This window comes from Aethalodelphis obliquidens, unplaced genomic scaffold, assembly GCF_003676395.1.
Source record: "Aethalodelphis obliquidens isolate GAN/ISIS:26980383/991018 unplaced genomic scaffold, ASM367639v1 scaffold16, whole genome shotgun sequence".
In the NCBI taxonomy this organism is placed as follows: Eukaryota; Metazoa; Chordata; class Mammalia; order Artiodactyla; family Delphinidae; genus Aethalodelphis; species Aethalodelphis obliquidens.
Window position 1 is genome coordinate 25,337,475 of NW_020837960.1, and position 24,761 is coordinate 25,362,235.

General features: G+C 34.7%; 1 protein-coding gene across 5 annotated transcripts in view; it reads right to left on the reverse strand.

Annotated features, from left to right (window-relative positions):
- PDS5B (PDS5 cohesin associated factor B) overlaps positions 1 to 24,761 on the reverse strand; it is a 197,939-nt gene that overhangs the window by 10,781 nt on the left and 162,397 nt on the right. For 3 of the 5 annotated variants that reach the window (XM_027116533.1, XM_027116537.1, XM_027116532.1), the window contains exons 24-31: positions 17,732 to 17,855; positions 10,639 to 10,843; positions 8,192 to 8,306; positions 6,271 to 6,403; positions 5,814 to 5,933; positions 4,742 to 4,804; positions 4,022 to 4,167; positions 1,929 to 2,034 (exon numbers count right to left, since the gene is read on the reverse strand). In XM_027116533.1, coding sequence (XP_026972334.1) covers positions 1,929 to 2,034; positions 4,022 to 4,167; positions 4,742 to 4,804; positions 5,814 to 5,933; positions 6,271 to 6,403; positions 8,192 to 8,306; positions 10,639 to 10,843; positions 17,732 to 17,855 — 1,012 coding nt within the window. The remainder of the gene's footprint in view (positions 1 to 1,928; positions 2,035 to 4,021; positions 4,168 to 4,741; positions 4,805 to 5,813; positions 5,934 to 6,270; positions 6,404 to 8,191; positions 8,307 to 10,638; positions 10,844 to 17,731; positions 17,856 to 24,761) is intronic. The other 2 variants (XM_027116536.1, XM_027116535.1) reach the window with 1 other exon arrangement.

Below are 24,761 nucleotides of genomic sequence, written 5' to 3' on the forward strand. Positions count from 1 at the left end.
TATGTTATTTGTAAAGCTAAATATTACAATACAAATGTATATGAAGAATAATTCCTTTGCAGTGAAATTTCAATGTGAAGCTCGTAGTATATAAAAAAGACGATACTCTTTCACCATAATCTATTGGTCTTTAAATTGAACTTCTGTCTCATAATGCTCACCTCTTTGAGAATATTTCAGTTGAAATGAGCTTATTAATAAGGTTCTTCTGAAAATGGATGCAATGTTACACAAAAGACCGCCAAAGGCCTTCATTAATTATATAAATAAATCTTAAAACTCAGAAATTCAAAACTGTTCTATAAAAAATAGACTTCAGGGTTTCCCTGGTGGCGCAGTGGCTGAGAGTCCGCCTGCCGATGCGGGGGACGCGGGTTCGTGCCCTGGTCCGGGAGTATCCCACATGCCGTGAAGCGGCTTGGCTCGTGAGCCATGGCCACTGAGCTTGCGTGTCCGGAGCCTGTGCTCCGCAACAGGAGAGGCCGTGGCGGTGAGAGGCCCGCGTACAGCAAAAAAAAAAGACTTCGTTCTGCATTGCTCCAAAAGGTAGAACTAGATATGGAATTTATAGGCTAGCAAAATATTAACCACGCTTCCTAATTAAGGGGGTAATGGGGAGGGAAAGGAGGCAGTATATGTGGGTATGGGTAGCCTAGTTGAGGTTTCCAACAAATGAGAGAAATTATAAGCTCTCCACTTAAGGCATTTTCAAGCACCAACTCTCATAAATGATAATGAAGAAATTTCTGCACTAAGTGAGAAGCAGGACTAGAAGACATAAATACCTTTTCCAACTCAAAGATTCTTCCATAAATCAGGATAACAGGATTCCTTTCTGGCTAAGCAATCAATTTTTAATTCTGTTTGGGTGAAAACTTTAAACAGCCAATAAAAATCCGAATTTATAGTATAGTTAGGATTTAGTAAGAATTTTAGAATTTTAATTTTTTTAAGTGGAAAGAGAAACAATCTGCTAAAATAAATTACTGGAAAAATCTGAAAAAAACTGAAAATAATTTAAACTTCTTGGGATATGTAAGCTTGGGCCAGTGGAAGACAGGAGTGCAAGTTCTATGTCAGAGAAAGAAAATGTTTTTATTAATAACCTTTTGCCTCTATTAATCGAGTAGATTAAAACATTAACTTTCATTATTATGATAATCATTAATCAAAAATATTAATCTTTATAACAAAACAGCAGCAACAACCATTCATTTGGGCTAATTCATTTATTCTGATAAACCTTACTAGCTAAGTATCCACACTTCACTGATAAAGGAACTCATTCAGGGAACCTAATGGGTTATTCAAGAAATGTTTAGAGCTAACCTCGAAAGTCAAAATATACTCAATTATTAATGCCATCAGGTTGTGTTGCAATACACAACTGTATTCTGTATCTTTACTAAAAGTACCAAATTTGTCTTCAAATGACATTTATAAATTATGCCTATCACACACACATCAACATCATTGCTATTAAGATTTTAAAACTAAACAAGGACTTTATGAAAACAGTAGCATTTCCTACATTTACTAGAAACTTACTTAGTAATTAAAGGCTCAAGAAATCAACTAAAATGAAGGAAACTTTAAGGACCCTCATTCTAGCCTCCTTCTTTAAGGCTAAGCCTAAATTTACTGTGTTTAAAAAAAAACACAAAAGCCAAGCAGTTCTGAGTATGGAACTGGCATGTTTGATTCCAAAGCGCTAAAGAATAAAGATTGCTTACTAGAATGACAAGAAACACAAGAAGTTCAATATACTTAAATTACATGGTAGAGGATAATTATGAACTCAAATTTGTGAGTAAAATCACATGTCAAACTTGAGAGTAAAATTAACTGGTTTCAGTGTAAAAATGATTATTTACATAGTAAAAATAATAATTATTGTACTTATTATAAAATCAAACCAAATATCTCACCCTTACAAGATCAGAGTCGTCTCTCTTGTCACTTTTTTTCCCCGGCAAAGGTGAAGACATTGTGTAATCTTCATTTTCACTGTGATCCATTTCAGAGCTATCAAGCCTTTTAATATAGACATTTGTAATTGTTATTACAATCAAATAACCTTAGAAGTTTTTCCTTTTCCCTAGTGTAGCTTTATAACTTTATGAGGAAAAGTTTCATTCTTTTCAAAAAGTATCCGGTTTTAGTATATTTAACACCATTTGGCTATTTTCCATCATCTTCCCTTTTCATCCCTTCCCCAGATTACTATTAGCTGACTCCAAAGTGGCATTTCCTACCTCAATTCTAGTGCCTCTATTCTCCACCAATAATCTGGGCAATCTTTTAAAAGCACAAATTAGACCACTAGACTCCAGAACATCTTCCAGTTTTACTTAAAATCAAACCCAAATTCCTTACATTACCCACAAAGTCCAAACATAATCTGGGTACCTCACACCTTCATCCCTGACCATTATTCTCTCATTCCTACTCTCCAACCAAATTGATCTCTCAAACACACCTAGCTCATTCCCTTAGAAAGAATCTTAGTGAACCGATGGGATTTGGAGAAAAAAAGTAACAGAGGCTGAAAGAAAGTTTAACCAAAAGTAAAGTAGGGAAACTACGAGTCATTTGTTGTGAAAAACAATGGGAGATGAGGACTGGGTAAAACTATATATTGGTCTTGAAAACAAACAAGGGAAGCCAATTAAGATTTCCAAGCAATGGAATAACCTGAAAACATAGCATTTAAAAAAGATTATCTAGCAGTGACATGATATACCATACGCAGACAGAGGAATAAGAAAGGGAAATATCCAAATACTACAGTAATTAACGAAAGGGAATGAATACGATGATAGCAGAAAAGAGAAATATTAAATAAACATTCTAGAGAAAAATAACTGGCAAAACTTATTAGCACAGGGGAAAAATCAAAGACAATTTTGAGGCTCTTAGCCTAGATGGGTGAATTAGATCATCTTTGATTATAACCAGGAATTCAAGGAGAAAAGCCAGTAATTTAGGAAATGAGTTGCTGGAAATGTTTTTGGTCATGTTAAATATGAGGCCATCCAGTAGAAAAATGTCTAAATGACATAGGTAAAGAACGGTCACTTAGGTATCAGCCACTAATATGCATTAAAACAGGAATCTAGAAAAAACAAGAACTTTAGATGTAATTTTTGTTTTAATTCGATTATACTATATATCATTTACTAATTTATTCATTACAAGGAAACTGATAAGACATTTTAGAATGTCTCCTCCCTTCTTTACTGATTGGTTATGAATAGTGCAAAAGACAACATAATCTTTCATAATAACTTAGCAAAATGAATAAATGGTGGCAGTTTAGCCTTGTACGAGGCTCTGCTGCTGACAAATGGTATGCTAAGCCCCATGCTAAAACCAGTTAAAGTGTGATTTTCCTTTTTTCTTTCTTAAGAAGAAAAAAAAAATCTCCTGCAAAGCATAATTCAAAAGTACGTTTTTAAAATATTTTTTAAACAAAGAAGTTTATATACGTACATGGTAAAAGAAATTCAAACCATATCAGAATATAAAATCATCTCCCTCCTACACTAGATTATTGTAAACACTATTAAGACGTTGTGTACTGTTCCCCAAATTTTCTGTGCATATACAAGCAAATGAAAATACAAACCCTTCTTAAAAACTCAAAAATACTTTACACTGTTCTATTCTTTCCCTTTTTCACTCAATAATATATTGTGGAAACTCTTCATATGAGCTCATACCTCATCATTTTTTAATGACTATGTATTCCATTGTATGGATGAACTAGACATTTAGTTTGGAAACTAGCTTATGTCTACCAACAACAACAAGCTAAAATATGAAAGGCTAAGATGGAGTACCTACCTAAATGAGTAAGCAAATACATTTAACTTATAAATGGCTACCAGTGTTAAAATAGGAATGTTCAGCTATGCACTGATTTTCATTCACTGACATTAAATGTAAATGATGTTATTTTAGGTCTCATAGCCTTGATGGAGTCCTTAAATGTTAAGTATGGTATTTCTTATGTACTTACCTTCCTTTTATTCTTCCAGGAGAGCTTGGATTTGAGCTGCTGCTTGCATTGCTTACAGTTTCCATTCGTGATGACTTTGTCTGAGATTGTTTGCCTGCTGATGAAAGCGGCTTATTAACAGCTCCTAGAACATTGGTTGTTTTAGGCTGAAATGAAAAATGCATATCTTTCTATTTGATTAAAACCAAAAGAAGTTTAGATGTAAAGAAACATAAATAGTACCTGTCAAAGTATTTACATATACAAATCATGAAAAACTTGCCTATCCTTAAGCAAAATAAGAATAAGAATTATAAACTGAATATCACTGAACAAAGACTATATAAACAGAATAATAGTTAAGTTTCTTAGTTACCTGCAGTAAAAGGCTTACATAGGAAGTGAGAGCACATAAAATGTATAGTCAAAAATGAAAACTGATAATTAGACTCTTGCTAGGGAAGGACATAAGAGGATGTCTTTTTACTTTCATATTTTTATCTTAATATTACAAGATAAGATATTTGAAAGAACGTCTCCAGGGTTTTATCATAAGCTAAAAAACAAGTTCTATATCTCAGCTTCCATCTATATAGTAAATATAACTATTTCTTACTAGTAAATAGAAGATAATACTTTTGATATATCAATTTTTAAAGAAATACTAAATAACATAATTATGCCAACAGTCACACTAAAATAAACTACCACATAAAAATTAAAACAATTTTCAAAACATACTTTTCCAGGAGTGAAAAACGATTTCATTTCTGGAGGCAGATAATTTTTGGTGTTACTGAAGTTCTACAAACAAGGGAAAAAAAATAATAGTCAATGACTACTGAAGTACTATATCTAGGAGGTGATTCAAAAGCCAACAAAGCATAGAGCAGCTTTTGTTTTAAAGTACATTATAAAATACGTATTTGTTTAAACTAAACAGTCAGTTGAAACACAAAATTTTAGTCACTGATTTTAAATGCTGTAATAAGCTTAAACTAACCTCGTACTAATTCTAGTACTAACACAACATATTTGAGCTCTAACATGCTAGAGCTCTAAGAGCTCATCAGCAAACACATGCTTATGTAATAATACTCTCCAGGGAAGAGACTTCGTATACTCCTATTATCTTAATCACAAAAAGGTGAATGCTTAAAAGCAGACAGTCCCTTTTATTGGGTGAACTTACAGGACTGTTCTGATCTCTGTAAACTGGGTAAGACGTTAACCGGTATTTTGCTTTAAAAAATAAGAAAAAGGTAGTGGCTGTTTCCTCTCAGTTACTTTAACAGGCTTAGATGCACTATAAAACTCCAAGAGAGATTCTAAAAAACACCTTTTTTAGTATCATACAATATTTGAGTTTTCTGAGAGTGGTTTGGGAACATCCCTGTAGTGTTCCCAGGGTCTTGGCCCTGTTTAGTGTCAGTTCTCTGCTTGTTTCTTCATACCAGTTAGAAATCTCAAGGGCTTATCAGACTATCCCTATCAGCATTCTCCTTCCCATTTTGGATCAATGGCCATTATCTCACAGATTTACAAGCTTTGATCATTTTTGCCTGTGCTCTTAGACTAGCATAAAACTTGGAATACAAACTCTAGATCATCCTAACTCATCTCGGAACTTATTTGTGTCCTCCAGTTTGGCCCATATTCTGGTCTTGAACCACATTGTTAAGACTCACGGCAACCTTTTCATGACATTAGTAGTGTGTCACTTCTTGATACTGATTCTTCGTGATCTTCCCACAACCTAGTGCTGAGAATACATTTTATTTCAACTTATACAAACAAATCCTAAAATAGCTACCTTGTCAGGTTGGGTGAAAAAACGAGCTGGTAGTACTGGGTCTTTAGGAGATTCCAAACTATATGTGGTGCTTTTTGACATAATGATATTCATGGCAACATCACACACAGTATACAGTTTCTGCAATGGTATTAAAAGAAAATTAGGTACTTAAATCAGTATCCTAGACTCTGAGAATTAGTTGTAATTCTAGAACATGCATTTAGTATGCAGTTTTCAGGACAATAGTGTAAGTTAAAAGACTTACTCTATTATTTTCGTTAGTTTACTAGTAAGAGCATTACTACTAATTCTATATTAATTCTATGTTAGTAAGTCTAATTACTACTAATATGAATACTACTATTTATTATACTACTAACAGAAAAGACTGATGTTGTCTACAGAAGTTTCATACCCTATACTCAAATGCTTGAAATCAACATGGAATCATAACTATTTACAAAGAATTACATACTTCATTCATTTTTGCATCATCTGGTCCTTGAGCATCTTTTGTTTGTTTAATATTTTCTACCATCTTTCTGATAAATGCATGACTGTTATTTTCATTTTTAGCCATTAATATTTCCAGAACAAACCAAAGACACCTAAAAAATACCAAGAAAAAAAGAAAAAATTCACTGTTAAATACAGATATAATTCTAAATATAAATGTAATGAACTCCAGGAGCAGGAAAAATTAAAACGAAACAGCTGTAAATCAATAGAGAAAAAAAATATGTCACATACATATCACAACGTATCGGCAATGTACGTGCGAGGTCGTAATACCCCTTCTCAAAGTCTCACTAACTTTCTTAGGGAGGCAGGTTAAAAAGAAACAGAAATGGTGGAAAGAATGAAGTGATCTTAATCCCTGGCTATGACAGGAAGGGAAGACTGCCTAAAGGAATAACTGGGCCATAGATAAAGTGAAGTCTCAAATATTCAAGACTGACTGTAGTCCTGAATGGAAGTCTTCAAGAAAATCTAACCACCTTACTCAATAGTAAGAATCTTCATCAATAAATCTGAGGAAAAAGTCATGGCTGACAACTCTGTATACTGTTTTTGCTTAAAGAAAGAAAAAAATAAAAGAAAGTGTCAGTACCTCAGTTTTAAAGTTAACTACATTAAATTCTACTCAAGAAAAAACTGAAAGTGCTTTGTCTCTGTGTTATGTAGACAGAATGGGACAGAGGGATAGCACAGAGGAGAAAATGGGAGAAGAGAGAAATGTGAAACAAGGTATCATTCTAGAAGGGAAAAAAGTAACCTTTGAGACCTCAGGCACAGGATAAGTTCTTCTGGTGTGGCTCTCTGCTGCAATGGAGATCACTCATGGCTGTACTAGGGCAATTTACAAATACCGCCCAAAATGTTTAGTAAATTCCAAAGAATATTTTATCTATTTCAAAAACTAATGTGTTCCGATAAGGAGGAGTGGCTAAAAGTTGTCATTAGTTATATAATCACTCTAACACAGAATTCATTTTGGGAAAACTAATTGCTTATTTTTTAAAAATAGAAACTGTGGCAAAAAGAGGGTAAAATCGTTTTCTCTTGTCATGAGAAAGTTATCAATAATTTAATTTTATTCTCTTGAAGCATCTCAAATATTTAACTATAAAATATTTCTATGAATCAAGAAACCAAGAGTTATTTTCCTTTAATAAGAAGCTAAAGGCATGAGAAATTAATTTATTCAAAGCCACAAAGGTCATTCTTTATTGTAACAGAAACAGGGTCTCATCCATATTTTAAAGAACTCTGGTAGTCTTACAAAGACTTCTCTAAATACCGTTATATTCCCCTATCCCACACCCAGGCATATATAGTCTTCTGGCCTCTCAACAAGAATCTTTGAAAGAACTGTTAACTGTCATAAACTTTAATTAGAGAATCACCAATGAAGTAGTAAGTGGGATCAGTTGCCTGGTTATCAACTTGGCCCATTATTAAATTAGACTATTCTCTATTCCTTATAGAGCAAGATAGTAACTGCAAAGAAAATGTGCTTACTATGTGAATAAAAGAGAATATTAATTCTCCCCACATGAAAATCTATACAGTGTTTCAGAAGAAAGTAGGAAAAGATAAGAACTGGAATGGAAACTCTTAATGGGTTGCTTCAATAAAAAAGAAATGCCAGACTGGTAGAGAAATATGTCAGTAATACAGTAATTATGCTAAGTTGTTTTGGGAAATTATATAAGAAATGAAACATGAAGAGGTGGTATGAAAAAAGAAAAATAAGAGAACAAATAAGGTAAAGAACCTGAAACTCCTAAGAAATGAAATAAATTTAATATACTAATTATAACTGAGATTCCATTATCAGCAAGAAAGGGAAAAAACTTTCAGAAAATATGAAAATGGGATGGAAAAAGTCTTACTCTTTAACATCTTTAAGTTGTTCAATATCCTGTACTTTGACATAATCTGGGTCATGTGCCAAAAGGTGAATTGTATATGGAACAACATACTCGGGTAGAAGAGACAATAATTTTTCTGAAAAAGAAAAAGAAAAAGAAAAAACAAAACAAAACAAAACAAAAACAGCCAGGTTAGAAAACCAAATCTTACTCATTCTCTTTCTCTCTCTCTCTGATACTATGTTTCCTGCATCCCAACAGTTTACCACAATATGACTGGAAGAAAAATATATTGAAATGTCCAGTGTTGAGGTACATCATAAATTAAAGTTTATTCATTCATCCATCATGGCCAATATTGATTTCCCTACTAAATGCACCATGTGCTGAGGCTACAAAGACAAATATTTCAATTTTCAATAGATATGGGAAAAAGTGACCCAAACTATATTCAAGACTAAGGAACATAAGATCTATTTTTTTTATTATTAGTAACTCTATGTGCAACACTCCCTTGTAAGCTACAGAGCAAAATGAAAAAAACTAGTAAATTTTTCAGTTAGTATGACACAAAAACAGGAAGTAACGGTTGATACTATTTGCTATTATTTGTAACATAAGAACAGATATAAAGGAATAGACATTGTTTCTAGGGCATTTTAAATAACAAACATCTTTTTAGTTTAAATTCAAATATTTTAATATTTTGACTGAGATCAGCATATTCCATTAGAGGTAGAATGGAAGTCCTAACTAGTTTTAATAAAGGTTACTCAAAAGACTAGGATTCATATTCTGAACAATTCTTTTTATATTTCCTACTCTCAAAATTTTAAATCAGATGTTGAATCTAGAGTATAATAATGTATGTGTCAATAAGGCACCAAGTTTTCTTTATTTCTACTGCTGAACTCAAAGAGAATAAGTTTGTGTGTAATATCATTCATTTCAAGGTAGGTATAGAAGAAAAAAGTAACAAGGTTCAAAAGTCAGTGAAAAAGTCTGTCAAACATTTATTGAGTGCTTACTCTTTTCCAGACCTTCTATTTTTATCGGGGCTATTTTAAATATAAAGATGCATAAGACTAGATAAAAACCTCATACTAAAGCATGGACAGGACAGAAGCTATACTTCAATGTGGACAGTGCCCTAAAATAAAAATAGGTAACAACTACTGAGTACTTCTTTGGACCATGCATTATGCCAGGTGCTTTATACACATAACTTTTTAATCATAATCATAACCACCATAAGCTATGAGTAAAACTATACCAGTCTTACAAAAAGGAAACTAAAGCTCAGATTGCACAAGTAACCCGCCCAAACACAACCAGTAAATGGCAGTGGTGGGATTTGACTCCAGAGCCCTCATTTTTTCTAAGGTGAGGTAGGAACAGAAAGAAAGAGGGTCCTAGTGATGAGGTAACACCAAAACTGTATTTTAACGGATTCAAAAGGGGCAAACCACTCTCCTTCGTTTTGTTTATTTGTTTGTTTGGACAGAAGGGGGACGCAATTTCCAGACAGAGTTGACAACAGAGAAAAAAGATGGCGATACAGATTTCAAATAATCCAGAGTACAATGAGCACAGAATTCATAGTCAGGAGTAGCTAGAGAGAAAGCTTAAAACTCAGGCTGAGGGCAAACTAAAAAGGGCCATGCTGATGAGCTTCAACTTGACCCTACGAGCAATAAGCAATCGACAAAGGTTTCAAGCAAGGAAGTGATGTGATCTCATCTGTTTTAGAAAGATAATTTTGACAGCGGTGTGGCACAGCTGGAGGTGGGTCAGAGGCAGGGGAACATTTACAACAGGGAGTTAGTTAGGAGTATATAAAATAATCCAAGTGAAATACAGCAGTGTAGGAGAGTTGAGGAGGAATATTCAAGATATCCAGAAGAAGAATTAAGAGGATTTAGTGACCAACGAGAGGAAAAAAGAAGGCGTGAAGAATGCCTCTGATTTCTGACTTGCATAACTGGATGGATTTTAATGCTGTTGATCAAGTCACAGAAGTCAGAGGGGCACAAAAACTAATAGTGTGGATGGGGTAAAGTGAGCAGATTTTAAAAAGGCACACAGGAACCCGCTATTAATGTCAGCTACAGGTGAGGACAACCAATAAAGATCGAAGACCGGTACTTTTTTAAACTAAAAGATAGTACTTAGACAATCTACATAAATGTACCGCTTACTGTTTTATTTACCTCCAAAGTCACTGATTTTTTTCCCTTGGCCTTTTAGTCAGTTGCATAAAGAGCTATGGGTTGATATTTAAATACCCATGCATTTATATTTTAAAATGACCTATTAAAAGGAAAAGCTGCTATTGAAAAACAGTAACAACTTCTTATTTAATGAGGGCAAGTTAGAATATAATAAATAACAGTAACATCATTTTGTGTTCTATAAAACTGAAACTGGCAGGATGGGAAAGTACACTTTTCATTTTCATATACGCTTACCACTAACAGCTGCATGCTGTTTCAGATACTCGCGTCTCACATTGATATTTTTTACCAGACACTGCCTGGCATGAGCTCTTCTTTCTTTTACAGGATCTTTTGCACAAAGTGCACAAATTGCCATATACTCAAGTGGAAGCCGTAATCGGGAAAGACCTTTGTGCAGTTTCTGAGCAAACACTTGTCTTACTTGATAGCATTCATCCTGAAAGACACAATTATTTAACATATTATCCACATGGTACCAAAGAGTAACAACTTTAGATATGAAATTTGCTATATCAAGTAACCAGAAGGGTAAACATAGCAAGTTTACCCACAATCACTGCTTCTGTTCACAAGACTGAGATGTGATAAGTTAATATCAAGGCTGGAGTGACCACCTGGACCCTAATAACTACCAGCTACCTGGTGTTAGAACATATTGAATGTAATCTTAAAACAGATAACACTAGTAAATATTAATCCATCCTAACTTAAATAAATGAGATGTGTAAAAAAAAAAGTTTGAACACTAGCTAATATTTAGCTTTTTCGTTTGCTGAGCAAGATAAAACTGTCCAATTTATATATTTTAGTCCTATCATTTAAAAAACTATTCAGATTAAAATGGACAATTCTGAAGGCAAGAGTTACTAATTTCAGAAACATCACATTACTTTCAGTTCTATAAATGAACCAATCTGTTCATTGCCACTGTGCCGGCTTTCTTCACGCTCCCCACTCTCCTAGACCACCCACCTCCACTCTCCTAGACCTCATCTTTAACGACAGCTCCTGTATCTTTCAGAAATCACTGAGGAATCTGTATCCTGAATCCACTTCTGTGCTCCCTTAGCACTCTGTGCTTATCTCCACCACAGCCTTTAGTATACAGTATGAAAACAACTGGTTTATCTGTCTTACCCAGTGCTGTTTGTTCTTTGAAGATGAGAACGACGTCTTTATTTTTCTTTGTGCCTCTAAACCTAGCACAATATCTGGTACACAGATTATCAGAATTTTTTCTAAACTACAGGGAAAAGCTCATATGACTTTTGAGCTATATATGAGACATACAAAGACCTTCTATGACATAAAAAGACTTTCATTATTACACCTTACACTCCACCAATGAACATAACATGTGGTATGTTTCATATTATTGCAACTTTATGTTTATTTCTTCTATCGAGAATATAAATTTTGTTTTTCTTTGAAACCTAGGTCATAACATCTTGCCCTTATCATTAAATCCCTATTTTGGGTATCTTCTTTCATTTAACTTAAACTTCAGTTTATTACAGTACCAAATACCCACTTTTAAAAAAGTAGTCAAGTGCAGCCACTATGGAAAACAGTATGGAGGTTCCTCAAAAAACTAAAAACATAGTTGCCATATGATCCAGCAATCCCACTCCTGGGCATATACCTGGACAAAACTATAATTCAAAAAGATACAGGCACCCCTTTATTCATAGCAGCACTATACACAATAGCCAAGATATGGAAACAACTTAAATGTCCATCGACAGATGAATGGATAAAGATGTGGTACATATATACAATGGAATACTACTCAGCCATAAAAAGAATGATACAATAATAATTTCATTCTTTTTTATGGCTAATATTCCATTGTATGTATGTGTGTGTGTGTGTGTGTATATATATATATATATATATATATATATATATATATATATATACACATATACATACACACACACACACACACACACACACCATATCTTCTTTACCCACTCATCTGTTGAAGGACGTTTAGGTTGCTTTCATGTCTTGGCTATTGTAAATAGTGCTGCTACGAACACTGGGATGCATGTATCTTTTCAAATTAGAGTTTTTATCTTTTCCGGACATATGCCCAGGAAAGTGGGGTGGGGGAGGGATGGAGTGGGAGCTTGGGGTTAGCAGATGTAAACTATTATATATAGAATGGAAAAACAACAAGGTCAAGGTCCTACTGTAGAACACAGGGAACTATATTCAATATCCTGTGATAAACCATCATGGAAAAGCATATAAAAAAGAACATATACACACACACACATACACACATACCTGAATCACTTTGCTGTATAGCATAAATTACCACAACACTGTATATCAACTATACTTCAATTATAAAAAAGAAGTAGTCAAGCTTTCACAGAAATATTGTCTATTATCTACCCTCATAATCCACAAAAGGAAGTTAAACTTATCTCATTCCTTCCTCAGTATTACTCCTATAGGGAGAGGAATTTTCATTATTCAATTATTTATTACAAAAATACCCAATTACAAACTATGTAAGTAAAAGTCAATATATCACAAATATATTCACAAATGAACAGACCATTCATTAAAATATTAAACAAGAGGGAGAGGAACAAATTAGGAGTATGGGATTAATAGATACAAAGTACTATACATAAAATAGAAAAGCAGTAAGGATTTACTGTATAGCACAGGGAATTGTACCTAATATCTTGTAATAATCTATATAGTGGAATATAATCTGCAAAAGTCAACCCGAATCACTAAGCTGGTTACACCTGAAATTAACACAATATTATAAATCAAATATACTTCAATAAAGCAAACAACAGAAACACTGAATAGCACTCAAACATCCCTCCCCCTATCCCTATCCCCTAGTTAGATACACTAGGGGGATAGAACATGTCATTCTCTCATTAATCATCGAGGATCCAACAGTACAATGCAAATTCATTACAAAGTCAATTGTGAATCATAGCAAAGGTAGGAGAGTTTCAAAGTCATTAAAGTGATGTTAGAAAAGAACTGTCAAATCATATGCCAGGCAACTGACACATTTAACAACAAAAGATTAGAAAACTGACCACAATGATGATACAGTATGTACATCAAAAGAGAATCATGTGAATAAAGATTAAAAGATGTGCTCCTGGGAACTGAGGAAGTCTTCCAATGTTTGTTTTTTGCAAAGATTTACCCTTTTCATTAGGTTATAAAAAAAATATGAAGGACAGATTTATCCCTTTGACTAGGTTATTAAAAAATGTGAAGTAAAGATTTACCCTTTTGACTAGGTTTTAAAAGCATGTGAAGTAAAGGATAGAGTGATACAATTTTTATCAGGAAAAATACACTCTCAAAAAAGCACACTTGATACTTTCATGGTTATACTTATAACCAATAATTGGTTCAACATAAAGAAGATGGTGTCTAATACTACAAAATATTTTTCCCAAGGATAAAGTTCTGATCAAAGCTTTTATTCACTACTAAGAAATTAATTTTAGTCTGCATCTTAAATTAAATTTTAATGTCCTTTTTTAAATTGAAATATAGTTGATTTACAATGTTGTGTTAATTTCTGCTGTACAGCAAAGTGTACTTTTTAAGTATAAATTATCTCAGAGCTACTTCTAGTATCTTGCAAATAGTTCAATTACTCTGTGTACTGCACTGTGTTATCAACACTTATTTATATTTTCTGTTCTCCTAAGAGGTTATCTTCTTGAGGGCTGTAGCCATGACTCATCTTTGCATTTACAGAACCTAGAACAATGCATAGCACATAGCAGTATACAGCAAATTTTAATGAATTGCATTCAAATTCTAAAATACCTAAGTAATTATTAAATAATTTTAAGATTATTATTGAATTTCTATTCCTCTATATTTACTTTCTATTCAAGTACATGACAAAGGTCACTGAGACACAATATTGCCTTTAAAGATCTCAACTCAAGGAAAGAGAAATAAACCATAGGTACATAACTAAGCACAATGCATGTATGTACCGGAGGACTAGAGACAAAATCTGTAGCTGTAAGAACAAGGGCAAGTTTTGTGGAGAAGGCTGTGCCTGAGCCTTGATTTGCAGAAAGGGTTGGATTTGGATGTGTAGAAATGAGAGGGTGAAAACAAAATTAGAGGCAGCAAACCACAGGTACATAAAAGAAAAAAATGTTCGGCTTTGTTGAAATAAGCATGGGTAAAGGGCAGTGTGCTAAACAGAATTTTTAAATGTATATTTGGGTCCAAATATTAGAAGGGCTTGAATGGCAATGTAAAATATATGCGATTTTTTCTTTCTTACGAGTGTAAGAGCCTAAATATTTTTGACCAGGGGAATAACATGATCAGAACTGTAACAGAGAAATTTAACGAACTACAGAGAATAGCATAGTTGAGAGCTAATGATGGGTACAGCAGTAAGAATGGTTAAGAAGGTATGAATAAAAAGAGATATAATAGATATCAAAGGACAGAATTATCTGTACTTTTGCAACAAGGTGCAACTACAAGCAAATAGTCAAATATAAATCATCATTTTAGGTCTAAGAAATGCCAACCAGCTTTATTTAATGCTTATTGAGGCTCTCTGCAGGTCAGGAAAGAATAGATTTGGGAAAGATTCAGTCTTACCTTCACAGAACATGAAAGTTTGAAATTTCTGTTTAGCACTGGAAGTGGGACTGGAAACTTGAGAAGGGCCAGAAAATGTAGTCGAGAAGCATGACAAAGATCAGGAGACAAAAAACAAAGAAGAGCGTTTCAAGAATAAAGGTGCAGTGAGCTGTGTCAAATGATGCAAAAAGGACATGTATAATAAAAATTAAGATCATTGGGGCTTCCCTGGTGGTGCAGTGGTTGAGAGTCCGCCTGCCGATGCAGGGGACACGGGTTCGTGCCCTGGTCCGGGAAGATCCCACATGCCGCGGAGCGGCTGGGCCCATGAGCCATGGCCACTGAGCCTGCGCGTCTGGAGCCTGTGCTCCGCAACAGGAGAGGCCACAACAGTGAGAGGCCCGTGTACAGAAAAAAAAAAAAAAATTAAGATCATTGGATTGGGGGACTTAATTAGACCATTTTTGGAAAACAGTGAAGGCAAATGGCAAAATATAAGTAGTGAGGAGTGAGAGGATCAGAGAGACAAAGATACAGATTACTCTTTCTTGAGGTTTGGAGGTTTAAAAAGAAGAGACAAGCATGTGGTTTAAAGGAAAAGCAGAATTAGGAAAAAGTTTTGCATAGGATAGGGTAATCTCATGTTTGTAAGTTGTGAAAATGTGCTAATAATTAACTCTGAACCATTAACACATGTTCCACAGTCAGAATTTCAAAACAATCTTTAAACTTAGGTAATCTGAACTTCGACCTTGGGAATCTGGTGACTGAGATAGTAACATAAAACAAATAGTGTGCTAGAAAAGAAAGTCTCTAGAACTTACCAAGTGTGGATGCTTTTTGCACGTAGTGGACATTTAACTAATGATCTGCACAAACTTATTACACACAGGGAGTTTCAAACAAAGCCCATCTCTTTTAACATATTTTCATACATACCTTTTTAAAAAAAAAAAAAATTTCTACTTCACAACCGACAACACCAATACACTAACAAATACCAGACCAAGAATCCAACAACTCAATGGACTGCAACTCAATGGGAGAAAATATTTGCAAATGAAGCAGCTGACAAAGGATTAATCTCCAAAATTTACAAGCAGCTCATGCAGTTCAATATCAAAAAAACCAACAACCCAATCCAAAAATGGGCAGAAGACCTAAACAGACATTTCTCCAAAGAAGATACACAGATTGCCAACAAACACATGAGAGGATGCTCAACATCACTAATCATTACAGAAATGCAAATCAAAACTACAATGAGGTATCACCTCATACCAGTCAGAATGGCCATCATTAAAAAATCTACAAACAATAAATGTGGGAGAGGGTGCAGAGAAAAGGGAACCCTCTCGCACTGTTGGTGGGAGTGTAAATTGATACAGCCACTATGGAGAACAGTATGGAGGTTCCTTAAAAAACTAAAAATAGAATTACCATACGACCCAGCAATCCCACTACTGGGCATATACCCTGAGAAAACCATAATACCAAAAGAGTCATGTACCACAATGTTCACTGCAGCTCTATTTACAATAGCCAGGACATGGAAGCAACCTAATTGTCCATCGACAGATGAATGGATAAAGAAGATGTGGCACATATATACAATGGTATATTACTCAGCCATAAAAAGAAACGAAATTGAGTTATTTGTAGTAAGGTGGATGGACCTAGAGTCCGTCATACAAAAAAAAAAAAAACCTAGGGGCAGGACAGGAATAAAGACGTAGACGTACTAGAGAATGGACTTGAGGACACGGGGAGGGGGAAGGGTAACCTGGGACAAAGTGAGAGAGTGGCATGTACATATATACACTACCAAATGTAAAACCAATAGCTAGTGGGAAGCAGCCGCATAGCACAGGGAGATCAGCTCACATAGCACAGGGAGATCAGCTCACATAGCACAGGGAGATCAGCTCGGTGCTTTGTGACCACCTAGTGGGGTGGGATAGGGACGGTGGGAGGGAGGGAGACGCAAGAGGGAATTGATACGGGGATATATGTATATGTACAGCTGATTCACTTTGTTATAAAGCAGAAACTAACACACCATTGTAAAGCAATTATACTCCAATAAAGATGTTAAAAAAATAAAAAAGAGTAAATGCACAGAGATACGAAAAGTTTGAGTTGCCTGACACACGTCCCAGCAGAAGTCAAACAAAGCAATGTTCTGCCTCCCTGCTTCAGCTCTCATTATCATAAACAAATGTCTGTTTGGTGGTCTCTCTAGTGCCACATTTTTTGCATTTTTATACTTTTTACTGGTGATTTTGTTGTTTAAAATAGCTCCCATGCATACTGCTGAAGTGCTGTTTCGTGTTCCTAAGAGCAAGAAGGCTGTATGTGCCTTATGGAGAAAATCTGTGTCACATAAGCTTCATTCAAGCATGAGTTACAGCGCTGTTGGCCATGAGTTCAATGTTAGTGAAACAACTATACACTAAAAAAGGTGCCATTAAACAGAACCAGACAAAAAACAAAGTTGTGTTCTACTGCAAGTAACAAGAATCAACTGTACTATGTCAGCAACCCACAATTCAAATGACAGTTTTAGAACTCTAAAATGTTTCACATACATAAATTTTCCAAGAGGAGACACAAACATTCAAGATTTTTATCTCTTTATCATGGTGGACTTTCTCCTTCCTAAAAGTCAAAGACCATAGAAAGTCATGTTCTATATAGCCATTTTCCTTACATTGATAGCTAAAGCACATAGCTGATATTGTTCTAATGTGATAATTTCATGATAACAGGGTTCCTGTGCCAGCTTCACAATAGCACTCCCAGCAGCAAGTCTCAGACGTGACATATCTGGTTTACTGAAAAATAAGCAAGAAAGAATGTGAATTAGATTTCTAAATGTCTGCACAAAAACATTCCTACTTTGAATATTTAATTTTATAAAAATTCCTCTGGCCAAGGAAAAAAAAGGGTAGAAAACAATTTAGTGATACTGAACACCATATTATGCTTCCTTCACTTCTCTAAGATGGTGTGTAATGCCACAAAATTCTTCTCTTGAACATAAGTCTATGCTAGTCATTGAATTCTCTTATCCCACACAAAACAGCTTTCAGCCAAGCCTAGAACAAATATATTTGTATGTTTAGTTGTTAGGTCTTAAGTCTTCCACTACAGATTTTTTTTTAATGTGTTTACTTATACATTAGGCATAAAATATCCTAAGTTCCTAATCAGTCAACTGAAACTATGGTGCTAAGTACAAAAGAAGTGGAATGAAAGCAGGTGTAGTGGATAAAACATTACTACTTTTAGCTAGTATTCAATCTTTGAAATACCCCCAAGAGCCTATATTTAAGAAATTTTTTGCTAAATGGGACATACTTAAACAATTAGGAAATTCCTGACTAGTAAATATATTTAAACAATCCTTCCTAATACACTGACATGTTAGATGAATTACTAATGTAACTGGACTAATGTAAGGAGGGAAACTGTAACTCCTTAATTAGGATCCCCTATGTAGTTCCATAGTAAAAGATTATTATTTAATATTCATACAACAAATATGTGTCAATTTTATATACGGTACTGAGAGGGACTTAAAAGAGACAAAGCTCATTAAAAGAGACAAAGCTCAGTCTTCCAAGATCTAATGATCTAGTTGGTTTAAGACTCTTCCTTTATCTTTCTAAGGATTTTGTAAAAATATTTATTGAATGTATGCCAACATTAATAAGGTTCTGAAGTTACAGGTCCCAGAGGTGCTTTTCAGTTCATCAACAGCAATATTCCAAGTAGTTAATATAAGGTAAATCACCCAACCACTGCTAAGGAAAGTCTGATTTTTCTTGTTGGAGTTTTTTTATATAAATAATTAATATAATTTTATATAATTTATAATTATATAAATATATATTATATAAATATATATTATATAAATATATATATAATATATATATATTACATATAATATAATATATATATTATATTTTATATATAATTATTATTATATTAATATATATAATATATATATTATATATATAATATAATATATATTATATAAATATATATTATATATTTTATAAAATTATATAAAATTATATTAATTATTAATTAATATAATTATATAATTATATAAATTAATAAATTAATATAATTTTATATAAATAATTAATTTAAACAAATAAAAAATAAATAATTACAATACTTTACAACTACGTTTTTGAAGACCCAGTTTAAAAACGGAGACCCAGTGAGTGCTCCTGCAGCGGGGACATGTCAGGTCTTAGCAGCTGCAGGCTCTGTGGGCATGTACACATGGGGGCTGGGCCAGGCTAGGGTCTGAGCTGCCTCCATAGCTCCCACGGTGGGTCCAGGTGCACGACTACTGCAGTCCTGAGACCTGACTTCAGTGGATCTGCACTGGTGGCCTTGTGGAAACAACACCTGAGAGACACCAGGGACAACTGCTGGCATACCCACAGTTGAGGTGGGGCCGAGGGCAGTACCAACAACAGTGTACTTTGTGAGTCTGCACAACAGGTGAAATGTGACACAAAAGAGCACACTCAGTTGAACAGCTCCAGTGGAAGAACACTCAGTGGCTCCTCTCCCAGTGGGAGCATTCCAATCCCACCTACCTTGCACCACAGCTTAGAAACGTTATCTGGGGCTTCTACTCCAACAACTAGGGAGCAGACCCTGCCCCGACAAGGCAATGACAACCACAGAGCAAAGAGAAGGCCCTGGTCAATATCCTGTGCAGGCTCTGGTCACCACAACATCAGTCACACCTCCTATCAAGGGGATAATGGCCAGCATACACTGAGGAAAGAGGTGGCAGGCATCCATACTAAAAACAGCCCTCACACCAAAAAATATTAAACCCACACAGGCTACACAGGGACATTCCCACATAAAAATACCCTCCAAGACCACAGTATATAACTGTTTCTCCTAAACTCATAGAGCAAGAGAAATATAAGTAAAATGAAGAAGCAGAGGAACCATTCCCAATTAAAAGATCAAGAGAATTCCCCTGAAAGAACAAACAATGAAACAGACTGCTTCAATCTAATAGACACCAAGTTCAAAAAGGAGATAATGAAAATACTGAAGGAATTAAGAAAGGCTATAGACATAGATGCAGATTACTGTAAGAAGGACCTAGAAACTGTAAGGAGGAGCCAAGAAAAAATGGAGAATTCATTTGAAGAGACGAAAGCTGAACTAAAGGCTATGAATAGCAAAATGAATACTGTAGAAGAAGGAATAAGTGATGTGGAAGATAGAATAATGGAAATCACCCAGTTAGAACAGCAGACAGAAACCCAAATGAAAAAAAGAACAATATAAAGCGTGTCAACCTACGCATAATAGGGATTCCAGAACAAGAGGAAAGAGAAAAGGGGATTGAAAATGTATTTGAAGAAATTAAGGCTGAAAACTTCCCAAGTCTAAAGAAGGAAACAGATATCTAGATACAGGAAGCAAAGAGGGTCCCAAACAAGATAAACCCAAACAGACTTACACCAAGACATATTATAATAAAAATGGCACATGTTAAAGATAAAGAGAGGACTCTGCAGGCAGCAAGAGAAAAACAAAGTGTTAATTACAGGGAAACCCCCATAAGGCTATCAGTTGATTTCTCTACAGAAAGTTGCAGGCCGGAAGGGAATAGCAAGATATATTCAAAGTCCTGAAAGGGAAAAATCTGCAACCTAGGATACTCTACCCAGCAAGATTATCACTTAGAATAGAAGGAAAGATAAAGAATTTCTCAGACAAACAAAAACTAAAAGAATACAGCAATACTAAACCTATCCTAAAGGAAATGCTGAAAGGTCTTCTCTAAGTAGAAACGATGTAAGGATCTATACGAAAGAGAAAGTCATAATTGGAAAGTAAATCACTTAAATAAGCAAGTACACAGATTAACAAAACATCAAAAAATTTCTGTGAAAGCGATGATTACCACAATGAACAGCAAAAGTGTGAACATGAAGATGTAAAAGAGGACATCAAAATCATAAAATGTGGTGAAGTAAGAAAACATACATTTTTTTTTTGAATTTGTTTGAGCCTGTATGACTACCAGTCTAAAGCAAGGAGATATAGGAAAAATGTTAACGTATTTGAAAAACAGGGCAACCACAAATCAAAAACATACAAGAGATTCACAAAAACAAAGAGAACATAAGAATAACACAAAAGAAAATCATCAAACCACAAAAGGAAAAAGGAAAAGAAAGGGACAAAGAAGAAATATAAAATCAATGGGAAAACAAGGTTTAAAATGGCAATAAATACATATCTATCAGTAATTACCTTAAATGTCGATGGACTAAATGCTCCAATCAAAAGACACAGAGTGGCAAATTGGATAAAAAAAAAAAAAAAAAAGAGCCTACAATATGCTGCCTACAAGGGACCTACTTTAGGGCAAAGGAGACACACAGATTGAAGTGAGGGGATGGAAAAAGATATTTCATGCGAACAGAAATGACAAGAGACCGGGGGTCAAAATACTCATATCAGACAAAACAGACTTTAAAACAAAGGCTATAAAGAAAGATAAAAAAGGACACTATATAATGATAAAAGGATCAGTACAAGGAGAGAATATTACACTTGCCCACTTATATGCACCCAATATAGGAGCACCCAAATACATAAACCAAATACTAACACACATAAAAAGAGAAACTGACAGGAATACAATAATAGTAGGAGGCTTTAACACCCCATTCACATCAATGGACAGATCTTCAAGACAGAAAATCAATAAGGCAACAGAGATCCTAAATGATACAACAGAACAGTTAGACTTAATTGATATCTTCAGTACAATACATCCAAAAAAAGAATACACATTCTTTTTAAGGGCACATGGAACATTCCCTAGGAGAGACCACATACTAGGGCACAAAACAAGCCTCAACAAATTTAAGAGTATAGAAATTATTTGAAGCATCTTTTCTGACCACAACGGCATGAGACTAGAAATCAACCACAGAAAAAGAATGAGAAAAAAACAATTACATGGAGACTAAACAATATGCTACTAAAAAACCAACAGGGCAACGATGAAATCAAAGAAGAAATTTAAAAACGCTTTGAGGCAAATGACAATGAAAACACAACCATACAAAATCTATGGGATACAGCAAAAGCAGTTCTTAGAGGGAAGTTCATAGCAATACAGGCCTTCTTTAAGAAACAAGAAAAATCTCAAATAAACAACCTAACCCACCACCTAAAAGAATTAGAAAAAGAAGAACAAACAAAACCTAAAGTCAGCAGACTAAAGGAGATAATAAAGCTCAGAGAGGAAATAACTAAAATCGAGATTAAAAAACAATAAAAAAAATCAATAAAACCAAGAGCTAGTTCTTTGAAAGGGTAAACAAAATTGACAAACCTCTCGCCAGGCTCACCAAGAAGAAAAGAGAGAAGACATAAATAAACAAAATAAGAAATTAAAGATGAGAAATCACACCTGATACCACAGAAATACAAAAAAAAAAAAGAGAGAGAGAGAATACTATGAACAATACTGTGAACCTAGAAGAAGTGGACAACTTTCGAGAAACATACAGCCCACCAAAACTGAATCAAGAAGAAACAGATAACTTGAACAGGCCAACCACTAGAATGATACAGAATCTGAGAAAACAAACTCCTACAAACCAAAGTCCAGGACCAGATGGTTTCACTGGGGAATTCTACGAAACATACAAAAAAGAACTTATACTGATCCTTCTCAAACTCTTACAAAAGACTAAAGAGGAAGGAACACTCCCAAAGACATTCTATGAAGCCACCATCACCCTGATACCAAAACCAGACAAACACACCACCATAAAGCAAATTATAGGCCAATATTTTTGATGAATAGACACAAAATTTATCAACAAAGTATCAGCAACTTGAATCCAACAACAAATAAAAAAGGTCATACACCATGATCAAGTTGGATTCATCCCAGGGTCACAAGGATGGTTCAACATATGCAAATCAATCAATGTGATACAACACATCAACAAAAGAAAGGACAAAAACCACATGATCATCTCACTAGATGCAGAAAAAGCATTTGATAAAATTTAACATCCATTCATGATAAAAACCCTTATGAAAGTGAGTATAGAGGGAGCATAGCTCAACATAATAAAAGCTATTTATGACAAACACACAGACAATATAATACTCAACAGTGAAAAGCTGAAAGCCTTCCTGCTAAAATCTGCAACAAGACAAGGATGCCCACTCTCACCACTTCTCTTCAACACAGTATCGGAAGTCCTAGCCAAAGCAATCAGAGAAGGAAAAGAAATAAAAGCTATTCAAATTGGTGGGGAAGAGGTAAAATTATTGTTATACACACATAATATTAATTATCAGAGAGCCCAGAAATAAACACACACACCTATGGACAATTAATCTTCAACAAAGGAGACATGATATTATTATATGTAGAAAACTCTAAGGACTCCACACAAAAAGTACTATAACTGATAAATGAATTCAGCAAAGTAGCAGGATACAACATTAACATACAGAAATCAGTTGCATTTCTTTACACTAACAATGAAATATTAGAAAGGGAATGTGAACAAACAATCCCTTTTCAAACTGTACCCCGCAAAATAAAATACTTAGAAATAAACCTGACCAAGGAGCTGAAAGACTTATATGGTGAGTACTACAAAACATTAACGAAGGAAACTGAAGATGATTCAAAGAAATGGAAAAACATCCCAAGCTCTTGGATTGAAAAGAATTAATATTGTTGAAATGGCCATACTACCCAAAGCAGTCTACAGATTTAATGCGATCCCTATCAAATTATCCATGACATTTTTCACAGAACAAAAATAAATAATCCTAAAATGTATATGGAACCATAAAAGACCCAGAATTACCAATGCAATCCTGAGGAAAAAGAACAAAGCAGGACACCCTCCCAGACTTCAGATAATACTACAAGGCTACAGTAATCAAAACAGCATGATGCTGGCACAAAAAGGGACATATGGATCAACAGAACAGAACAAAGAGCCCCGAAATAAACCCACACACTTAATCTTCAAGAAAGGAGGCAAGGGCTTCCCTGGTGGTGCAGTGGTTGAGAGTCCGCCTGCCAATGCAGGGGACACAGTTCGTGCCCTGGTCCAGGAAGATCTCACATGCCACGGAGTGGCTAGGCCCATGAGCCGCGGCCGCTGAGCCTGCACGTCTGGAGCCTGTGCTCTGCAACGGGAGAGGCCACAACAGTGAGAGGCCCGCGTACCGCAAAAAAAAAAAAAAAAAAGGAAGCAAGAATATACAATGGGGAAAAAGCAAGTGGTGCTGGGAAAGCTGGACAGCTGCACGTGAATCAATGAAGTTAAAACACACCCTCACACCATACACAAAAATAAACTCAAAATGGCTTAAAGACAAGATACCACAAAACTCCTAGAAGAGAACAAAGGTGAAACATTCTCTGACATAAATCGTACCAATGTTTTCTTAGGTCAGGGTCCCAAGGCAATAGAAACAAAAGCAAAAATAAACAAATAAGACCTAATGAAACTTAAAAGCTTTTGCACAGCAAAGGAAACCACAAACAAAATGAAAAGACAACCCAGAGACTGGGAGAAAATATTTGCAAATGACGCAACTGACAAGGGCTTAATCTCCAAAATATACAAACAGCTCATACAACTCTACAACAAAAAAAAACAAACAACCCAATCAAAAAATGTGCAGAGGAC